Source organism: Pipistrellus hanaki, assembly GCF_964339955.1.
Source record: "Pipistrellus hanaki genome assembly, chromosome: 2".
Taxonomy (NCBI): domain Eukaryota; kingdom Metazoa; phylum Chordata; class Mammalia; order Chiroptera; family Vespertilionidae; genus Pipistrellus; species Pipistrellus hanaki.
In genome coordinates, this window is record NC_140504.1 from 169,071,208 (window position 1) to 169,088,487 (window position 17,280).

The following is a 17,280-nucleotide window of genomic DNA, read 5'->3' on the forward strand; positions in this document are numbered from 1 at the left end:
GGAGCAGCAGAGGAGTTCCCAGGCCCTTGGCTGGGGTGATGGGAGGGTTCATGCCAATGTTAGAATGAGACTCTTAATGACCCCTGGCATAGCCTGGAAGGACAAGCTAGATTGTTCCGGATGGGTTAGGAGGTGTCGCCCCAAAGGAAAAGGGGTGTGTGTGTGTGTGTGTGTGTGTGTGTGTGTGTGTGTGTGGTGGAGGGTGGGTTGGGTCACTGCAGGCAGACACATCCCTGGGTTTGTGAGATCTGAAGCTTATAGTTTGGGACCCTCTTTAAGAAAAAGAATATCGCCGAAACCGGTTTGGCTCAGTGGATAGAGCATCGGCCTGCGGACTGAGAGGTCCCAGGTTCGATTCCGGTCAAGGGCACGTACCTTGGTTGCGGGCACATCCCCAGTAGGGGGTGTGCAGGAGGCAGCTGATCGATGTATCTCTCATCCATGTTTCTAACTCTCTATCCCTCTCTGTGAAAAATCAATAAAATATATATTTTTTAAAAAGAATATTCCATATTAAAGGTATAGGCCTCAGAAGGGGCCTGTGCAAGTTAAGCTTCGCCAGTTTCAAGATAAGAAGCCTGTGGTTGGGTCCTTGGAGACCCAGAGAAGAGGAGCAAAGGGGAGGGTGTGGTCAGGGAGGCCGACTGTGGGCCCGAGAGAGGCACAGACATGTCTGAGGGGGGGGGAGGGGCAGGGAGGAGGGGAGGCTGCCTGTGAGAAGCCCCGAGGTTGGGGACGGGAGGAGGAATAAAGGCTCTGAATGCACAGTGATGGCTGAGAGTGTTTAGAGTTTTCCTGTTTTTACTGTAACTGCCTCCTCCCCTCCCCAGTGTTCGCAGACCTCAGTAAAAAGTTCAGGGACAGGAGGGGCCAGAGGCAGGGTCTCCTGTGAGGGAGGGCCCACAGCCCTGGAGGCAAACGGGTACCGGATGGAGAATTCCTCCTGAGGAGCACTGGCTCCCAGGGGGGAGGACCGGAGCCGCGCCCCTGGATGGGAAAGGAAGGAACCGCCTGGAACAGAGGTCGGCAAGCTCCTCAGTCAGCAGAGCCAAATGTCAACAGTACAACGACTGAAATTTCTTTTGAGAGCCAAATTTTTTAAACTTAAAACTTCTTCTAACGCCACTTCTTCAAAATAGACTCGCCCGGGCCATGGTATTTTGTGGAAGAGCCACACTCAAGGGGCCAAAAAGCCGCATGTGGCTCGTGAGCAGATTTGCCGACCACGGGCCTGGAAGATGGCAGGTTCTAGGACACTCAGGGTGCTGGATGCAGCAGGGTAGGTGCAGGAAGGGGGAGGTGCAGGGTGGAGGAGGTGCAGGCAGGGGAGGTGCAGGCAGGGGAGGTGCAGGCAGGGGGAGGTGCAGGCAGGGGGAGGGGCAGGCAGGGGGAAGGGCAGGCAGGGGGAGGTGCAGGCAGGGGAGGTGCAGGCAGGGGGAGGTGCAGGCAGGGGGAGGTGCAGGCAGGGGAGGTGCAGGCAGGGGGAGGTGCAGGCAGGGGAGGTGCAGGCAGGGGGAGGTGCAGGCAGGGGAGGTGCAGGCAGGGGGAGGTGCAGGCAGGGGGAGGTGCAGGCGGGAGAGGTGCGAGGAGGACCGGGCTCCCTGGCACTGCTGGGTGGGTGGGCAGCACATACCCATGGTGGCAGAGAACATGACGATGCCCAGCACGTTCATGCCATCGCTGGTGCCGGGCTCGGACTTGTAGACGACGTCGGGAGGCGGGGTCAGGTCCAGAGCGAAGTGCTGCACGTGAGAGCCGTTCTCTTCCTGGACCTCATAGATGAGGACCCGCGGGGCAGGGGCTGCCTCCGGGGCCACTCTGGGGGCCTTGACCACGGGCGTGGTCTTGGTGCGGTACTGGTGGGCGACACCCAACCGGGAAGGAGTCAGGGCCAATGCTGTTATGAATATCAACAACAACAACAACAATATCTTGGAAGCGTATTTGTATCCACTCATGAACTTTTTTTTATTTTTTATATTTTATTGATTTTTTACAGAGAGGAAGGGAGAGGGATAGAGAGTTAGAAACATCGATGAGAGAGAGTCATCAATCAGCTGCCTCCTGCACACCCCTCACTGGGGATGTGCCCGCAACCAAGGTACATGCCCTTGACCGGAATCGAACCCGGGACCCCCCAGTCCGCAGGCCGACGCTCTATCCACTGAGCCAAACCGGTTTTGGCCACTCATGAACTATTTGATTGACAATAACCCTGTGAGGTAGGCAGGACAGGGATTATTATCAATATTTTACCAAAAAGAAAACTGACCCCTTCATTCATCTACACACTAACCAGCCACACCTGTATTCATCCTTTCTTCCCTCTTTTTCCTTCTAAGCATCATCACACCCTTCTGGGTCCCCTCTAACTGTCTGTCTATCTTTTTCCTTCTAAGCATCATCACACCCTTCTGGGTCCCCTCTAACTGTCTGTCTATCTCTCTCTTTACCCATCCAGGTAACTCTTCATTCACCCAGCTATCCCTCCAGCAAACCATCACCCACCCACCTAGCAGCCGCCAGCTGTACCTCCCGCTGATGGAAACCTGGACCTTCTCTGGGCAAGCCTCACGTTATTGAGCCTTGCTTTATGGCACTTCACAGATGTTTGGTTGTTGTTACGAATTGAAAGCAAGAGCCTCCACCAGCAAACAGGTGACCGTTCATTGGGAGCCCCGGAACCTGCCCTGCTTAGCAGCCAGCTGGCCTAGGTTTACCTAGGAGCTCCAAGGCAGGCCCGTGTGTGGAAGCTCAGCTGGCCCCAGGCCTTCTGGCCCATTGAGCTCCCCGCTGGGAAGAACTGAGCCACTGAACTGCCTACCTTTCCCCAGGTAATTCGGGGCGAAAAGCAAGATGCACACTATGTGTGCCCTGTGATCCTAATTTTATTTTTAAAAATATAGTTATTTAGCCCTGACTGGTTTGGCTCACTGGATAGAGCGTTGGCCTGCAGACTGAAGGGTCCCGGGTTCGATTCTGGTCAAGGGCATGTATCTTCGTTTCGGGCACATTCCCAGTGGGGGGTGTGCGAGAGGCAGCTGATTGATGTTTCTCTCTCATTGATGTTTCTAGCTCTCTATCCCTCTCCCTTCCTCTCTGTAAAAAAGCAATAAAAATATATTTAAAAATAATAAAAAATAAATTAAAATATATTTATTTAGAGAAAAAAACACTAGAAGCATACTAACTACTTCCACTATTGCTAGGTGCTAGAACTAGAGATGATTTAAAATATATATATATATATATTATTGATTTTTCACAGAAAGGAAGAGAGAGATAGAGAGCTAGAAACATCGATGAGAGAGAATCATCGATCAGCTGCCTCCTGCACCCCCCCCCCCCACTGGGGATGTGCCCGCAACCAAGGTACATGCCCTTGCCCGGAATCGAACCCGGGACCCTTCAGTCCGCAGGCCGACGCTCTATCCACTGAGCCAAACCGGTCCCGGCTAGAGATGATTTTTTAATTTTCTGTTTTATATATATATATATATATATATATATATATATATATATATATATATATATAAATTTTGGATTTTTTTTTCTTTTTTAAAAAATATATTTTATTGATTTTTTTTTTTTTTTTACAGAGAGGAAGGGAGAGGGATAGAGAGTTAGAAATATCGATCAGTTGCCTCCTGCACACCCCCTACTGGGGATGTGCCCACAACCAAGGTACATGCCCTTGACCAGAATCGAACCTGGGACCCTTCAGTCGGCAGGCTGACGCTCTATCCACTGAGTGTGGATAGAGAGTCGGTTAGGGCTGTTTTATATTTTTTAGTATTAGGGAACATTACTTCTGTTCTTATTGGGTGGGGTGGGGGTGGGGGTTGTTTTAAAAAGAAAGAGAAAATAGGCTTAGCAGCCAGCTGGCCTAGGTTTACCTACTAGGTTACCCTTCACTGGTGGTATAACCTCTGCAGACCCTTTAACCTCGGAGCCTCGGCTTCCTCATCCAGAGAGGGGTGAACCCCCTGAGGGCAGGCTATTTTGGGGACCCCGTGAGGACAGGGAAAGCCCGCTGTACACCCAGCGGAGCAGCACTCTGTAGCCGGGCTCCACCCTCCCAGGTTTCTTCGGGCAAAGCCGGGCCCAGAGCAGGGGCACGGCTCCAGGAGGCTCTAAGGACCCGGTCGCCCTCCTCCCCTCTGGCATCCTGCCCCCATGAGACGGGAGACCTGCTGGTAAACCTGTCACTACCCGGGGGCCCAGACTGGCCCTGCCTCCACCCCTTCGTCCCCTGGGGACCACTCACCTGTTTGAATGCGGCTTCGACCAGGTTGGCCGGGAACATGTTCCTGGGAAGAGAGTCAGGGGTTGAAGAATTCCAGAGCCTGGGACAGGGAGGCCTGTGGGATCACCTGAGCGCCGCCCTCGTAGCCAAGGCCCCCATGACCCGGGCCCACCTCCCCTGCGGGCTCCCCTCCTCCCACGCCGGCCACCCCAGGACTCAGCTCCAACACAACCCGTCCTCTAAACACCCGCGGCCTTCCCAGCTCCATCCTCTGGTCACACTGTGTCTTCCGCCCGAAATGCCCCTCCTGCTGCTCGGACTCCGGAGGCCGAGCTCCGACTGCTCCGGGCGGGCTCTGCGGCCCTCCCTGGTCTCCGCTCCCCGGCACACAGCGGCCCGGCTCCCATGTCCGCCTGCCCCCAGACTGGCTTCCCTGAAGGTGGCCCTGGGTCATTCATGTCTTCTCTGTGGTGCCTAACCCAGGACCGGGCACTTAAGTGGGGTCATCATTCTTAGTAATATTATCTTCATAAAGCCAGAGGAGCAGAGAGTCTTGTCCTACCAGATAGGATAACAGACTATAAAGACATAACTGTCAAAATATTGAGAAACGGACACAGCGGTCCGTAGAAAACCGATGTAGCCAGAAGCAGACCCTGGGCCATCCAGGCACTTCCTAGTTGGCAAAAGTTTTTGCTGCACAAATCAGGGGAGAGAGGGATCCGTTATAGAGAGCTGTCCGGACACCCAACGACTCAGAGAAATAAGAATCCGATTCCGACCTACACTTTGCAGGTGGTTTAAAGAAATCGGTCATTTAAAAAAAACACAACCCTATCTCGGGATAGGGAAGGACTCCATAACAACACAGGGAGCCATAAAAGTTAGCCGATGGCACTGCATTAAAATTAAGAATGTCGTCAGTACACTACGGCATTCCCGGATGGGGTCCTGGGACAGAGGGAAAGGGCATCAGTGAAAAGAACGGGTCAGGCCCCAATAAGGCCTGTGATTCAGCTCCTCGCCGCACTGATTTAATCCCCGTGAGGACTGCGCCGGCGATGGGCGTGGCTGACGGCAGGGGGAGCCGGGTGAGGGGCACAGGAAGCGAACGACAAACGGGGGGAGCCCTGGGACAGAGTGTGACCGTCCGACGTCCATAAAGACTTTTTACAAGTCCCTCCCGTCCTGGGCTCTGCGCTCACTGCCTCCTCTCCCCGGACGCCGGCTCCCTGCAGGGCAGAGGCCTGTGTCCGGTTCATCCTCGTGTCCCCAGATCCTGGATTCTGCCCGGCGTGACCGGCACCCAGTAAATGTTTGCTGCTGCTTAAATACACGGGCCACAGACACATCCGCCGGCAGTTCACGTCGCCAAAGGAGAAACACAAGCAGCTTCAAAAGCTCTTTAACGATGTTCCGGTTCGTCAGCAAATGAAAGCTGGTGAAGAGTCTTTGAAGTGACCATAGATGAGGCTGAGAGGTGTGGGGACCTGGGCGCTGCCCGGGGTCTGGCAGCTACCTTGCCAGGAAGCATTAGCCATCCATACCCAGGGGCCTAACAGCGTTACCTCCTCGCCTTTCTACGCTGCTGCCGGGACCTGTTCCAACCCAGAGAGCCAACAGAGAGCCTTGTTCACATGCCTGCCCTTCCTGGAATAGGCCGGTGCTCACACTCACACTCACACTCACACTCACACTCCTCACACAGCCTCCACTGCCTGGGTCGTCCCTTCCCACTCAATCTCCTTTTCCTTTGTTAAAAAATATATATTTTTTATCAATTCCAGAGAGGAAGGGAGAGGGAGAGAGAGACAAACATCAACGATGAGCGAGAATCATGGATTGGCTGCCTCTTGCGCGCCCCCAGCTGAAGATCAATCCTGCAACCCCCACTCCACCTTCTTAGCAAATCTCCACTCTTCCGAGGCTCAGCTCACACATAAGTGGGGTTATAGATGTAAATGCGAGTGTGATTATTTCTTAACGTTACACCCCAGCAGCCACTGCTGGAAGCAGAAGCTACCATTTTTTGTTGCTCCTGAAACACAGGGTCAGTGTGAGCCCGTGGCCAGAGGGAAAGGGCTTAGGATGAGCTACCGAGGCAGAAAACGGAGAGAGGATGATGGTCGTGGCTCTTCCCTCTGATTTCAGCTTCGTCACCAGGGAGACAAGAGGCAGAGTCAGGAACTGAGCTCTCGGAAGCTCGAAGGAGGCTTTTCCCCAGTGAGTTATAAGCAGATTTCTGCCACCAGCACCGTAGCTGCCTGCAGGGGCTTTGGCAGCAGGCAGACCGAGCACAGGCCGGCACACCGCCTGCCGGGCGCCGCGGCCCCCAGCCTGGGCGCTTGCTGCCGGGTGAAGGATGCCCACGCTGCTCTGACCGCTCAGTCTGAGAGGCTCTCCCGGGCCCAGCCCCAGGAGGCTGCAGGGACGTCTGAGGCGGTTTTCTCGGGTAGCTTAGAGGAAGGCTGCTTCAGCCTGAGTAGAAACTAAGAGCACCCGGAAGATCGTAAGAAACCTGATGACACCAACCTAGCGCGTACGTTTCTGAACAACTTCCTCTAAAACGAGAATCTTTATAGCATGTGGGCTGTGGCAGGGATGGCTAGTTGCCTAACCAGCCTCCATCTCTTCCTAACAGAAGCCCTGGGATGTTGTGGGGACCAAGGGGGCCCTGCCACCCAGCCCTGCTTCCCAGCCTCTCTTGCCAAGGGGAGGTGAGCGGGAGTCCCAGGGAGGTGTTTTCTGGAAAACTCCTAAAAAGGTGCCCCCTCCACCAGGACCTTTGGGTTCCTTCCTCCAACTTCCTTCTCTCTGCCTGGGACAGGGACACAACCGCCGGCGCTTCAGCAGCCTTCGGGGACCATGAGTCACCCTGAGGATGTAAGGCGAGTGCTAAGCGCGGAGGGAACACCTCATGTGCGCTTGCGCGCGCTGCCCACTCCGGACTGCTTATCCGGGAGAAAGTGCAAGCCTTTCCCTCACTCAGGCCTCTGCTGCTTTCGGGTTTTCTTAACTAGCAGCCCAAAGCAGTTCCTGACAAATGCCTATGCCCATACGGATGGTCAATGAACGTATCCTGCAGATTTTAATAAAGAATTTACTTTTGCCGAAACTGGTTTGGCTCAGTGGATAGAGCATTGGCCTGTGGACTGAAAGGTCCAGGTTCGATTCCGGTCAAGGGCATGTACCTTGGTTGCGGGCACATCCCCAGTAGGGGGTGTGCAGGAGGCAGCTGGTCAATGTCTCTCTCTCATCGATGTTTCTAACTCTCTATCTCTCTCCCTTCCTCTCTGTAAAAAATCAGTAATATATATATATATATATATATATATATATATATATATATATATATATTTTTTTTTTTTATTAATAATTTACTTTTAAACGGGAAAATGTACGACTTTTGTTTTGTGTTTGAACACCCGCGGGAGCCTTCCTGTCTGCCCCAGGAGGCGTGCTCCTGGAGGCAGTTCCATAAAATGCAGACGTAAGGGGCCGGAAGGCGTCCATGGCCGCGGCCACCGAGCACACACATATGCTGCCGTGGGCCTGATTGCACATCTCTTGGCTTCTCTCCTCACCTGCCGCTTAGACGTTCCCACTGGGTCCGTCTCAAGCTCACCCTAACCCCATGTCCCCAGCCCAGCCCCTGCGGTGGGAATTGTTCCTCTCCGAGCACAGCTCCCGGGAGCTCCATCCAATCCCTGAGAGGGCAACGGGGAGACACAAATAGAGCCAGATCATTACTTCATCCCTCTGGTGTTCAATAAGACGGGGGTGGGGGCGGGGAGATGCTGTGGTTAGTGCACTGCTGGGCTCCCTCTGGGAGGCTGCCCCGGGAGCAGGCCCGACCCCGGAGCCCTGGGAGATGAATGCACGTCTCGGAGACTCAGCCAGGGACACGGCCTGTGGTGTCCTCTGCAATAGTCTTTGAGAGACAGACACATGCCTTCCCACCCCTGAGCTGTGCCCTGCCCCCACATCATCCGGGCTTTTCACTGGTCACACCTGCCCCAGTTCCCAGGCCCCTGCCCTGGTCATCGAGTTCTTGTTCGGGTTCCCACACACGGTGGGTGTCTGCTCTGGGCAGCGCGAGAGCGAGGGGGCCCTGGTGACCGCCCCCGCCCCTCGCTGGCATCCTCACTGCACACACAGCCTCACTGCACACAGAGCCTCACTGCACACACAGCCTCACTGCACACAGAGCCTCACTGCACACACAGCCTCACTGCACACACAGCCTCACTGCACACAGAGCCTCACTGCACACACAGCCTCACTGCACACAGAGCCTCACTGCACACACAGCCTCACCGCACACACATCCTCACTGCACACACAGCCTCACCGCACACACATCCTCACCGCACACACATCCTCACCGCACACACAGCCTCACTGCACACACATCCTCACTGCACACACATCCTCACCGCACACACAGCCTCACCGCACACACAGCCTCACCGCACACACATCCTCACTGCACACAGCCTCACTGCACACACATCCTCACTGCACACACAGCCTCACCGCACACACAGCCTCACCGCACACACAGCCTCACTGCACACACATCCTCACTGCACACACAGCCTCACCGCACACACAGCCTCACTGCACACACATCCTCACCGCCCACACAGCCTCACCGCACACACAGCCTCACTGCACACACATCCTCACCGCACACACAGCCTCACTGCACACACAGCCTCACCGTACACACAGCCTCACCGCACACACATCCTCACTGCACACACAGCCTCACTGCACACACAGCCTCACTGCACACACAGCCTCTCCGGACGTCGGGGCTAGAAAGGGTCTGAGAGGGTGGCTGTCCAGTGCGCTCTTCCTGTCTGTCTGTCCTGAGATGGTGATGGCCTGATGCAGGGACTTATAATTGCCCCGCCCCCACCCCCAGCTCTCAGCACGGTGTCTTCCCCAGAGCAGGCACTTAATACAGACGGGCTGGCTGGAACGGAATAGACTGCACCCCCTCCCGGGGCACCCCCATGCCTTCAGCCACGTCCTGTCCACTCCACCCTGCTCCAATTGTCTTCCCAAACTTCCAGCTTCTTGTTTCTAAAGCACAACAGCCAACCCCTCAGCGTGGGGTCAAGGTCTTCAAGGTTGGGCTGCACTGTCCTCCTAACCTCGGGCCCCAGGACCGGCCTCCAGAGGCCTCCGCTCATGCTCTGCAGCCTCCTCAGGGGACCGGAGGCCTTTGTGTTTCCGAACCACACAACTAGGAGGGAAAACCACTGGGGAAACCGAGGCCCAGAGGGTGGGACCGGCCTGCCCTGAGCCACGCAGGGACTTACGCGCAGAGCGGCTCCCAGGCTCCGGCTGCGGGTCCCGGGAAGCACACATACACCCCTCCCCCCTCCCCCCCACAGCCTCATTCTCTGACTAAGAAACGTGACAACCTCCCAGCTTTGCAGAAAGACTTGCCTGGGGGTTGAGAGCCACTGGGGGGAAAGCCTCAAACCAGAGGATCGGTTTTCACCACGTGAAAAGGAGCCGAGAGCAGGAACTGCTCCTGGAACATTTGACCCTGTCACGTGCCCATCCAGAGCCTCGGGCCCTGGGCCGGGAGGCAGCGGTGGGCGGGCGGGGCTCCCTGAGCATCAACAACTTCTCCCTCGGGAGGGAAGGCTGTTTCGAATCACAGGATCCAAGAAAAGATGAATCATAGTCACCAAATCTTAGACATAAGGGATCTTAGAAATGAAACTTCTCGAAATTCCTCTTCCCTTGGCTCCCAGGACATCTGCTGTCCTGGTTCTCCTCTTGGCCCTGGGCTTGCTCCCGCCGTCAGCAATCCAGCCTCCAGTGTGGCGGAGGCCACGGCTCAGGCTGGCCTCAGTGCCCTGTGCTCAGCACAGTCTCTGCCCCCCGCCCCCCATCTCTATTCCCCCACCCCCAGTGCCCGGCCACTGCTCCCCAGCTCCGAGGAAGACCCCACACCCCCATATGCATTCAGCACACACTCGGCTCCTCCTCCCTGCCAGCTGCTGCTCTGGGCTCCCGGACGCTGCAGGAAACAGGTTGTTTAATGACCTAACCCTCCTGAGCGTTTTTAAATCCGGGCTGGCCTCCTGGAGGAGCGTGGTTAGGTTATCTCCGCCAAGATCAGCCTAGATCAGCTGCGCCCCGGTTGAGGGACCAGCTGCCTGCAGTACACAACCTTCCAGCTGATGTTTAGACTCGGAGTTGTTTTTTTAAGCCCCTCAGGCTTGGGTTGGTTTGTTGCACAGCAATTAATAACTGAGAGAGAGGATAAGGAGGGAGGTAGAAGGAGGGAGAGGGGAGAGAGAGAGAGCGTGGGGGGGGGGGTTTGAGAGAGAGAGTTGTGTGCTGGGCATCAATCCCCATAGAGGAGGAGAGGAATGTCTCTTAGGACCTGAGGACTGTCCGGCTGGTGCCTGACTCATGCCCAAAGACCCTGGGAAGGGTTTGCGCTCCCAGCAGAGATATTCATGCTTCCCGTGTGCCCAGTGTGGACCCTCGGAAGGCACCCTGACGAGGAGGGTCAGAGGTCAAGCCTGAAGAAGGCATTGTAAGTGGCCAGATGGAGCCTAGATCACCCAAGTCAAGGAGTAACATGAGAGACACCCTCCCAGCTCTGCAATACAACCTGCCTGCTGTTTGGGGACAGGAGGGGCTCCAGAGAACCCACAAAAGCACCTCTGAAGAAATGCCACCTGGGAGTGCCTATCCCAGCTTACTCCGCCACCAGGGGAGGAGGACCCTCTAGCCCCCTCTCGCCCCTCTCCACTGCTCCAACCCCAGTGCCTGCAGCAGGAGGAGAGAGAGGTGGAGCAAGAAAGAGGGGAGCCCACCACCATCTTCCAAGTCTGAGTCAGAGGCAAAAGGCCGAGACAAGACCCATTTTAAGTTGGATGCGGTAGGAGTTTTAATATTCGAGGGGACCGGGTTTCTTATATCTGAGGTCGGCGAGAAAACGAAAGGGACGAGGAGTCCACAGAGCCAGCTCGATGAGGATCCTGCGGAGCCCAATAAACGCTTCCCAGGCTCTGTCTGGGCCCTGCTCTCCTCACCCGCACGGTGCTGGCCCCTCTGCCATCGGGGTCCCCCTAACGCCTCTCCCTGCTGGCTTCCCAGCCTCCGCCCAGGAGATGCGGCTGCACTAGGCGGCCATCAGCTGGCACCCCCCAGATAGCCTGCTCTGGCACCGTCCTCTGGCGTGGCGACCACACGGCCATCCACTTGGTGCTCAGACCAGAACCTCCATCAGCACCACCGCCTCCTTCACCCTCCCCTTGTCTGCCTGTCTCCTGGGGATCTTACCTCCGGAGCAGCCCGCTGGTCCACCCCCTCCTCCTGCCCCCCCGCCCATGGCCACCACCCTGGCCCAGTCCCTGCCTCTGCCTTCCTCTCCTGCTGTGCCCCCTCCCGACCCTCAGTCAGGCAGCGAGCCTTCTGACCTGGATCAGGCCTCTCCTATGTCTAAAAACCCCTTTAGGACAAAACACCGTTTGGCCTGGTTCACCGGCCCCACCGCCGCCTCCAGCGATTGTGGCCCCCCCCCCCCCCCCCCCCGAATGGGCTGTGGCTTCTCCCCAGGACATTCCCTCTCCGCTGGGGACCTGTGCACAGCCTGCCCCGCCTCCCCTGCCCTCCCAGGCATCCTGTCCTTCACAGCAGCAGCTCTGCCTCCTCTGACCCTCTCTCCACCCCACTGTCTGACCCCCTCTCCACCCCACTGCCTGTGACCCTCTCCACCCCACTGTCTGTGACCCTCTCTCCACCCCACTGTCTGTGACCCTCTCCCCCCCACTGCCTGTGACCCTCTCCACCCCACTGTCTGTAACCCTCTCCCCCCCACTGTCTGTGACCCTCTCCACCCCACTGTCTGTGACCCTCTCCACCCCACTGTCTGTGACCCTCTCCACCCCACTGTCTGTGACCCTCTCTCCACCCCACTGTCTGTGTCTCTCTCCACCCACTGTCTGTGACCCTCTCCCCCCCACTGTCTGTGACCCTCTCCCCCCCACTGCCTGTGACCCTCTCTCCACCCCACTGCCTGTGACCCTCTCCACCCCACTGTCTGTGACCCTCTCCCCCCCACTGTCTGTGTCTCTCTCTCCACCCCACTGTCTGTGTCTCTCTCTCCACCCCACTGTCTGTGACCCTCTCCCCCCCACTGTCTGTGACCCTCTCCACCCCACTGTCTGTGACCCTCTCCACCCCACTGTCTGTGACCCTCTCCACCCCACTGCCTGTGACCCTCTCCACCCCACTGTCTGTGACCCTCTCCCCCCCACTGTCTGTGTCTCTCTCTCCATCCCACTGTCTGTGTCTCTCTCTCCACCCAACTGTCTGTGTCTCTCTCTCCACCCCACTGTCTGTGACCCTCTCCCCCCCACTGTCTGTGTCTCTCTCTCCACCCCACTGTCTGTGTCTCTCTCTCCACCCCACTGTCTGTGACCCTCTCCCCCCCACTGTCTGTGACCCTCTCCACCCCACTGTCTGTGACCCTCTCCCCCCCACTGTCTGTGACCCTCTCCCCCCCACTGTCTGTGACCCTCTCCCCCCCACTGTCTGTGTCTCTCTCTCCACCCCACTGTCTGTGACCCTCTCCCCCCCACTGTCTGTGACCCTCTCCACCCCACTGTCTGTGCCCCTCTCCCCCCCACAGTCTGTGACCCTCTCCCCCCCACTGTCTGTGACCCTCTCCCCCCCACTGTCTGTGACCCTCTCCCCCCCACTGTCTGTGACCCTCTCCCCCCCACTGTCTGTGACCCTCTCCCCCCCACTGTCTGTGACCCTCTCCCCCCCCACTGTCTGTGTCTCTCTCTCCACCCCACTGTCTGTGTCTCTCTCTCCACCCCACTGTCTGTGACCCTCTCCCCCCCACTGTCTGTGACCCTCTCCCCCCCACTGTCTGTGACCCTCTCCCCCCCACTGTCTGTGACCCTCTCCCCCCCACTGTCTGTGACCCTCTCTCCACCCCACTGTCTGTGTCTCTCTCCACCCACTGTCTGTGACCCTCTCCCCCCCACTGTCTGTGACCCTCTCCCCCCCACTGCCTGTGACCCTCTCTCCACCCCACTGCCTGTGACCCTCTCCACCCCACTGTCTGTGACCCTCTCCCCCCCACTGTCTGTGTCTCTCTCTCCACCCCACTGTCTGTGTCTCTCTCTCCACCCCACTGTCTGTGACCCTCTCCCCCCCACTGTCTGTGACCCTCTCCACCCCACTGTCTGTGACCCTCTCCACCCCACTGTCTGTGACCCTCTCCACCCCACTGCCTGTGACCCTCTCCACCCCACTGTCTGTGACCCTCTCCCCCCCACTGTCTGTGTCTCTCTCTCCACCCCACTGTCTGTGTCTCTCTCTCCACCCAACTGTCTGTGTCTCTCTCTCCACCCCACTGTCTGTGACCCTCTCCCCCCCACTGTCTGTGTCTCTCTCTCCACCCCACTGTCTGTGTCTCTCTCTCCACCCCACTGTCTGTGACCCTCTCCCCCCCACTGTCTGTGACCCTCTCCACCCCACTGTCTGTGACCCTCTCCCCCCCACTGTCTGTGACCCTCTCCCCCCCACTGTCTGTGACCCTCTCCCCCCCACTGTCTGTGTCTCTCTCTCCACCCCACTGTCTGTGACCCTCTCCCCCCCACTGTCTGTGACCCTCTCCACCCCACTGTCTGTGCCCCTCTCCCCCCCACAGTCTGTGACCCTCTCCCCCCCACTGTCTGTGACCCTCTCCCCCCCACTGTCTGTGACCCTCTCCCCCCCACTGTCTGTGACCCTCTCCCCCCCACTGTCTGTGACCCTCTCCCCCCCACTGTCTGTGACCCTCTCCCCCCCCACTGTCTGTGTCTCTCTCTCCACCCCACTGTCTGTGTCTCTCTCTCCACCCCACTGTCTGTGACCCTCTCCCCCCCACTGTCTGTGACCCTCTCCCCCCCACTGTCTGTGACCCTCTCCCCCCCACTGTCTGTGACCCTCTCCCCCCCACTGTCTGTGACCCTCTCCCCCCCACTGTCTGTGTCTCTCTCTCCACCCCACTGTCTGTGACCCTCTCCACCCCACTGTCTGTGACCCTCTCCCCCCCACTGTCTGTGACCCTCTCCCCCCCACTGTCTGTGACCCTCTCCACCCCACTGTCTGTGTCTCTCTCTCCACCCCACTGTCTGTGACCCTCTCCCCCCCACTGTCTGTGACCCTCTCCCCCCCACTGTCTGTGACCCTCTCCCCCCCACTGTCTGTGACCCTCTCCCCCCCACTGTCTGTGACCCTCTCCACCCCACTGTCTGTGACCCTCTCCCCCCCACTGTCTGTGACCTCTCCCCCCCACTGCCTGTGACCCTCTCTCCACCCCACTGCCTGTGACCCTCTCCACCCCACTGTCTGTGACCCTCTCCCCCCCACTGTCTGTGACCTCTCCCCCCCACTGCCTGTGACCCTCTCTCCACCCCACTGTCTGTGACCCTCTCCCCCCCACTGTCTGTGACCTCTCCCCCCCACTGCCTGTGACCCTCTCTCCACCCCACTGCCTGTGACCCTCTCCACCCCACTGTCTGTGACCCTCTCCCCCCCACTGTCTGTGACCCTCTCCCCCCCACTGTCTGTGTCTCTCTCTCCCCCCCACTGTCTGTGACCCTCTCCACCCTACTGCCTGTGACCCTCTCCACCCCACTGCCTGTGACCCTCTCCACCCCACTGTCTGTGACCCTCTCCACCCCACTGTGACCCTCTCCCCCCCACTGTCTGTGACCCTCTCCACCCCACTGTGACCCTCTCCACCCCACTGTCTGTGACCCTCTCCCCCCCACTGTCTGTGACCCTCTCCACCCCACTGTGACCCTCTCCCCCCCACTGTCTGTGACCCTCTCCCCCCCACTGTCTGTGACCCTCTCCCCCCCACTGTCTGTGACCCTCTCCCCCCCACTGTCTGTGACCCTCTCCACCCCACTGTCTGTGACCCTCTCCCCCCCACTGTCTGTGACCCTCTCCACCCCACTGTGACCCTCTCCCCCCCACTGTCTGTGTCTCTCTCTCCCCCCCACTGTCTGTGACCCTCTCCCCCCCACTGTCTGTGACCCTCTCCACCCCACTGTCTGTGACCCTCTCCACCCCACTGTGACCCTCTCCACCCCACTGTCTGTGACCCTCTCCCCCCCACTGTCTGTGACCCTCTCCCCCCCACTGTCTGTGACCCTCTCCCCCCCACTGTCTGTGACCCTCTCCCCCCCACTGTCTGTGACCCTCTCCCCCCCACTGTCTGTGACCCTCTCCCCCCCACTGTCTGTGACCCTCTCCACCCCACTGTCTGTGACCCTCTCCCCCCCACTGCCTGTGACCCTCTCCCCCCCACTGCCTGTGACCCTCTCCCCCCCACTGTCTGTGACCCTCTCCCCCCCACTGTCTGTGACCCTCTCCACCCCACTGTCTGTGACCCTCTCAACCTCACTGTCTGTGACCCTCTCCACCCCACTGTGACCCTCTCCCCCCCACTGTCTGTGACCCTCTCCACCCCACTGTGACCCTCTCCACCCCACTGTCTGTGACCCTCTCCCCCCCACTGTCTGTGACCCTCTCCCCCCACTGCCTGTGACCCTCTCCACCCCACTGTCTGTGACCCTCTCCCCCCCACTGTCTGTGACCCTCTCCCCCCCACTGTCTGTGACCCTCTCCACCCCACTGTGACCCTCTCCACCCCACTGTCTGTGACCCTCTCCACCCCACTGTGACCCTCTCCACCCCACTGTCTGTGACCCTCTCCACCCCACTGTGACCCTCTCCACCCCACTGTCTGTGACCCTCTCCCCCCCACTGTCTGTGACCCTCTCCACCCCACTGTCTGTGACCCTCTCCCCCCCACTGTCTGTGACCCTCTCCACCCCACTGTGACCCTCTCCCCCCCACTGTCTGTGACCCTCTCCACCCCACTGTGACCCTCTCCCCCCCACTGCCTGTGACCCTCTCCACCCCACTGTCTGTGACCCTCTCCCCCCCACTGTCTGTGACCCTCTCCCCCCCACTGTCTGTGACCCTCTCCCCCCCACTGTCTGTGACCCTCTCCCCCCCACTGTCTGTGACCCTCTCCACCCCACTGTCTGTGACCCTCTCCCCCCCACTGTCTGTGACCTCTCCCCCCCACTGCCTGTGACCCTCTCTCCACCCCACTGCCTGTGACCCTCTCCACCCCACTGTCTGTGACCCTCTCCCCCCCACTGTCTGTGTCTCTCTCTCCACCCCACTGTCTGTGTCTCTCTCTCCACCCCACTGTCTGTGACCCTCTCCCCCCCACTGTCTGTGACCCTCTCCCCCCCACTGTCTGTGACCCTCTCCCCCCCACTGTCTGTGACCCTCTCCACCCCACTGTCTGTGACCCTCTCCACCCCACTGTGACCCTCTCCACCCCACTGTCTGTGACCCTCTCCACCCCACTGTGACCCTCTCCACCCCACTGTCTGTGACCCTCTCCCCCCCACTGTCTGTGACCCTCTCCCCCCCACTGTCTGTGTCTCTCTCTCCCCCCCACTGTCTGTGACCCTCTCCACCCTACTGCCTGTGACCCTCTCCACCCCACTGCCTGTGACCCTCTCCACCCCACTGTCTGTGACCCTCTCCACCCCACTGTGACCCTCTCCCCCCCACTGTCTGTGACCCTCTCCACCCCACTGTGACCCTCTCCACCCCACTGTCTGTGACCCTCTCCCCCCCACTGTCTGTGACCCTCTCCACCCCACTGTGACCCTCTCCACCCCACTGTCTGTGACCCTCTCCCCCCCACTGTCTGTGACCCTCTCCCCCCCACTGTCTGTGACCCTCTCCCCCCCACTGTCTGTGACCCTCTCCCCCCCACTGTCTGTGACCCTCTCCACCCCACTGTCTGTGACCCTCTCCCCCCCACTGTCTGTGACCCTCTCCACCCCACTGTGACCCTCTCCCCCCCACTGTCTGTGTCTCTCTCTCCCCCCCACTGTCTGTGACCCTCTCCCCCCCACTGTCTGTGACCCTCTCCACCCCACTGTCTGTGACCCTCTCCACCC

At 58.8% G+C, this 17,280-nt stretch overlaps 2 protein-coding genes across 2 annotated transcripts in view; one reads left to right on the plus strand and one right to left on the minus strand.

Moving 5' to 3' along the window:
* Nucleotides 1-7,361, plus strand: part of PODN (podocan) — a 44,559-nt gene extending 37,198 nt beyond the window's left edge. Inside the window, exons 11-12 of the transcript XR_014794017.1 lie at nucleotides 6,888-6,963; nucleotides 7,074-7,361. The gene's annotated coding sequence lies outside the window, so the exon portion shown is untranslated. The remainder of the gene's footprint in view (nucleotides 1-6,887; nucleotides 6,964-7,073) is intronic.
* Nucleotides 1-17,280, minus strand: part of SLC1A7 (solute carrier family 1 member 7) — a gene marked incomplete at its 5' end in the record, with an annotated part of 49,389 nt that overhangs the window by 8,650 nt on the left and 23,459 nt on the right. Inside the window, 2 exons of the mRNA XM_084872913.1 lie at nucleotides 1,634-1,856; nucleotides 4,268-4,310. Coding sequence (XP_084729039.1) covers nucleotides 1,634-1,856; nucleotides 4,268-4,310 — 266 coding nt within the window. The remainder of the gene's footprint in view (nucleotides 1-1,633; nucleotides 1,857-4,267; nucleotides 4,311-17,280) is intronic.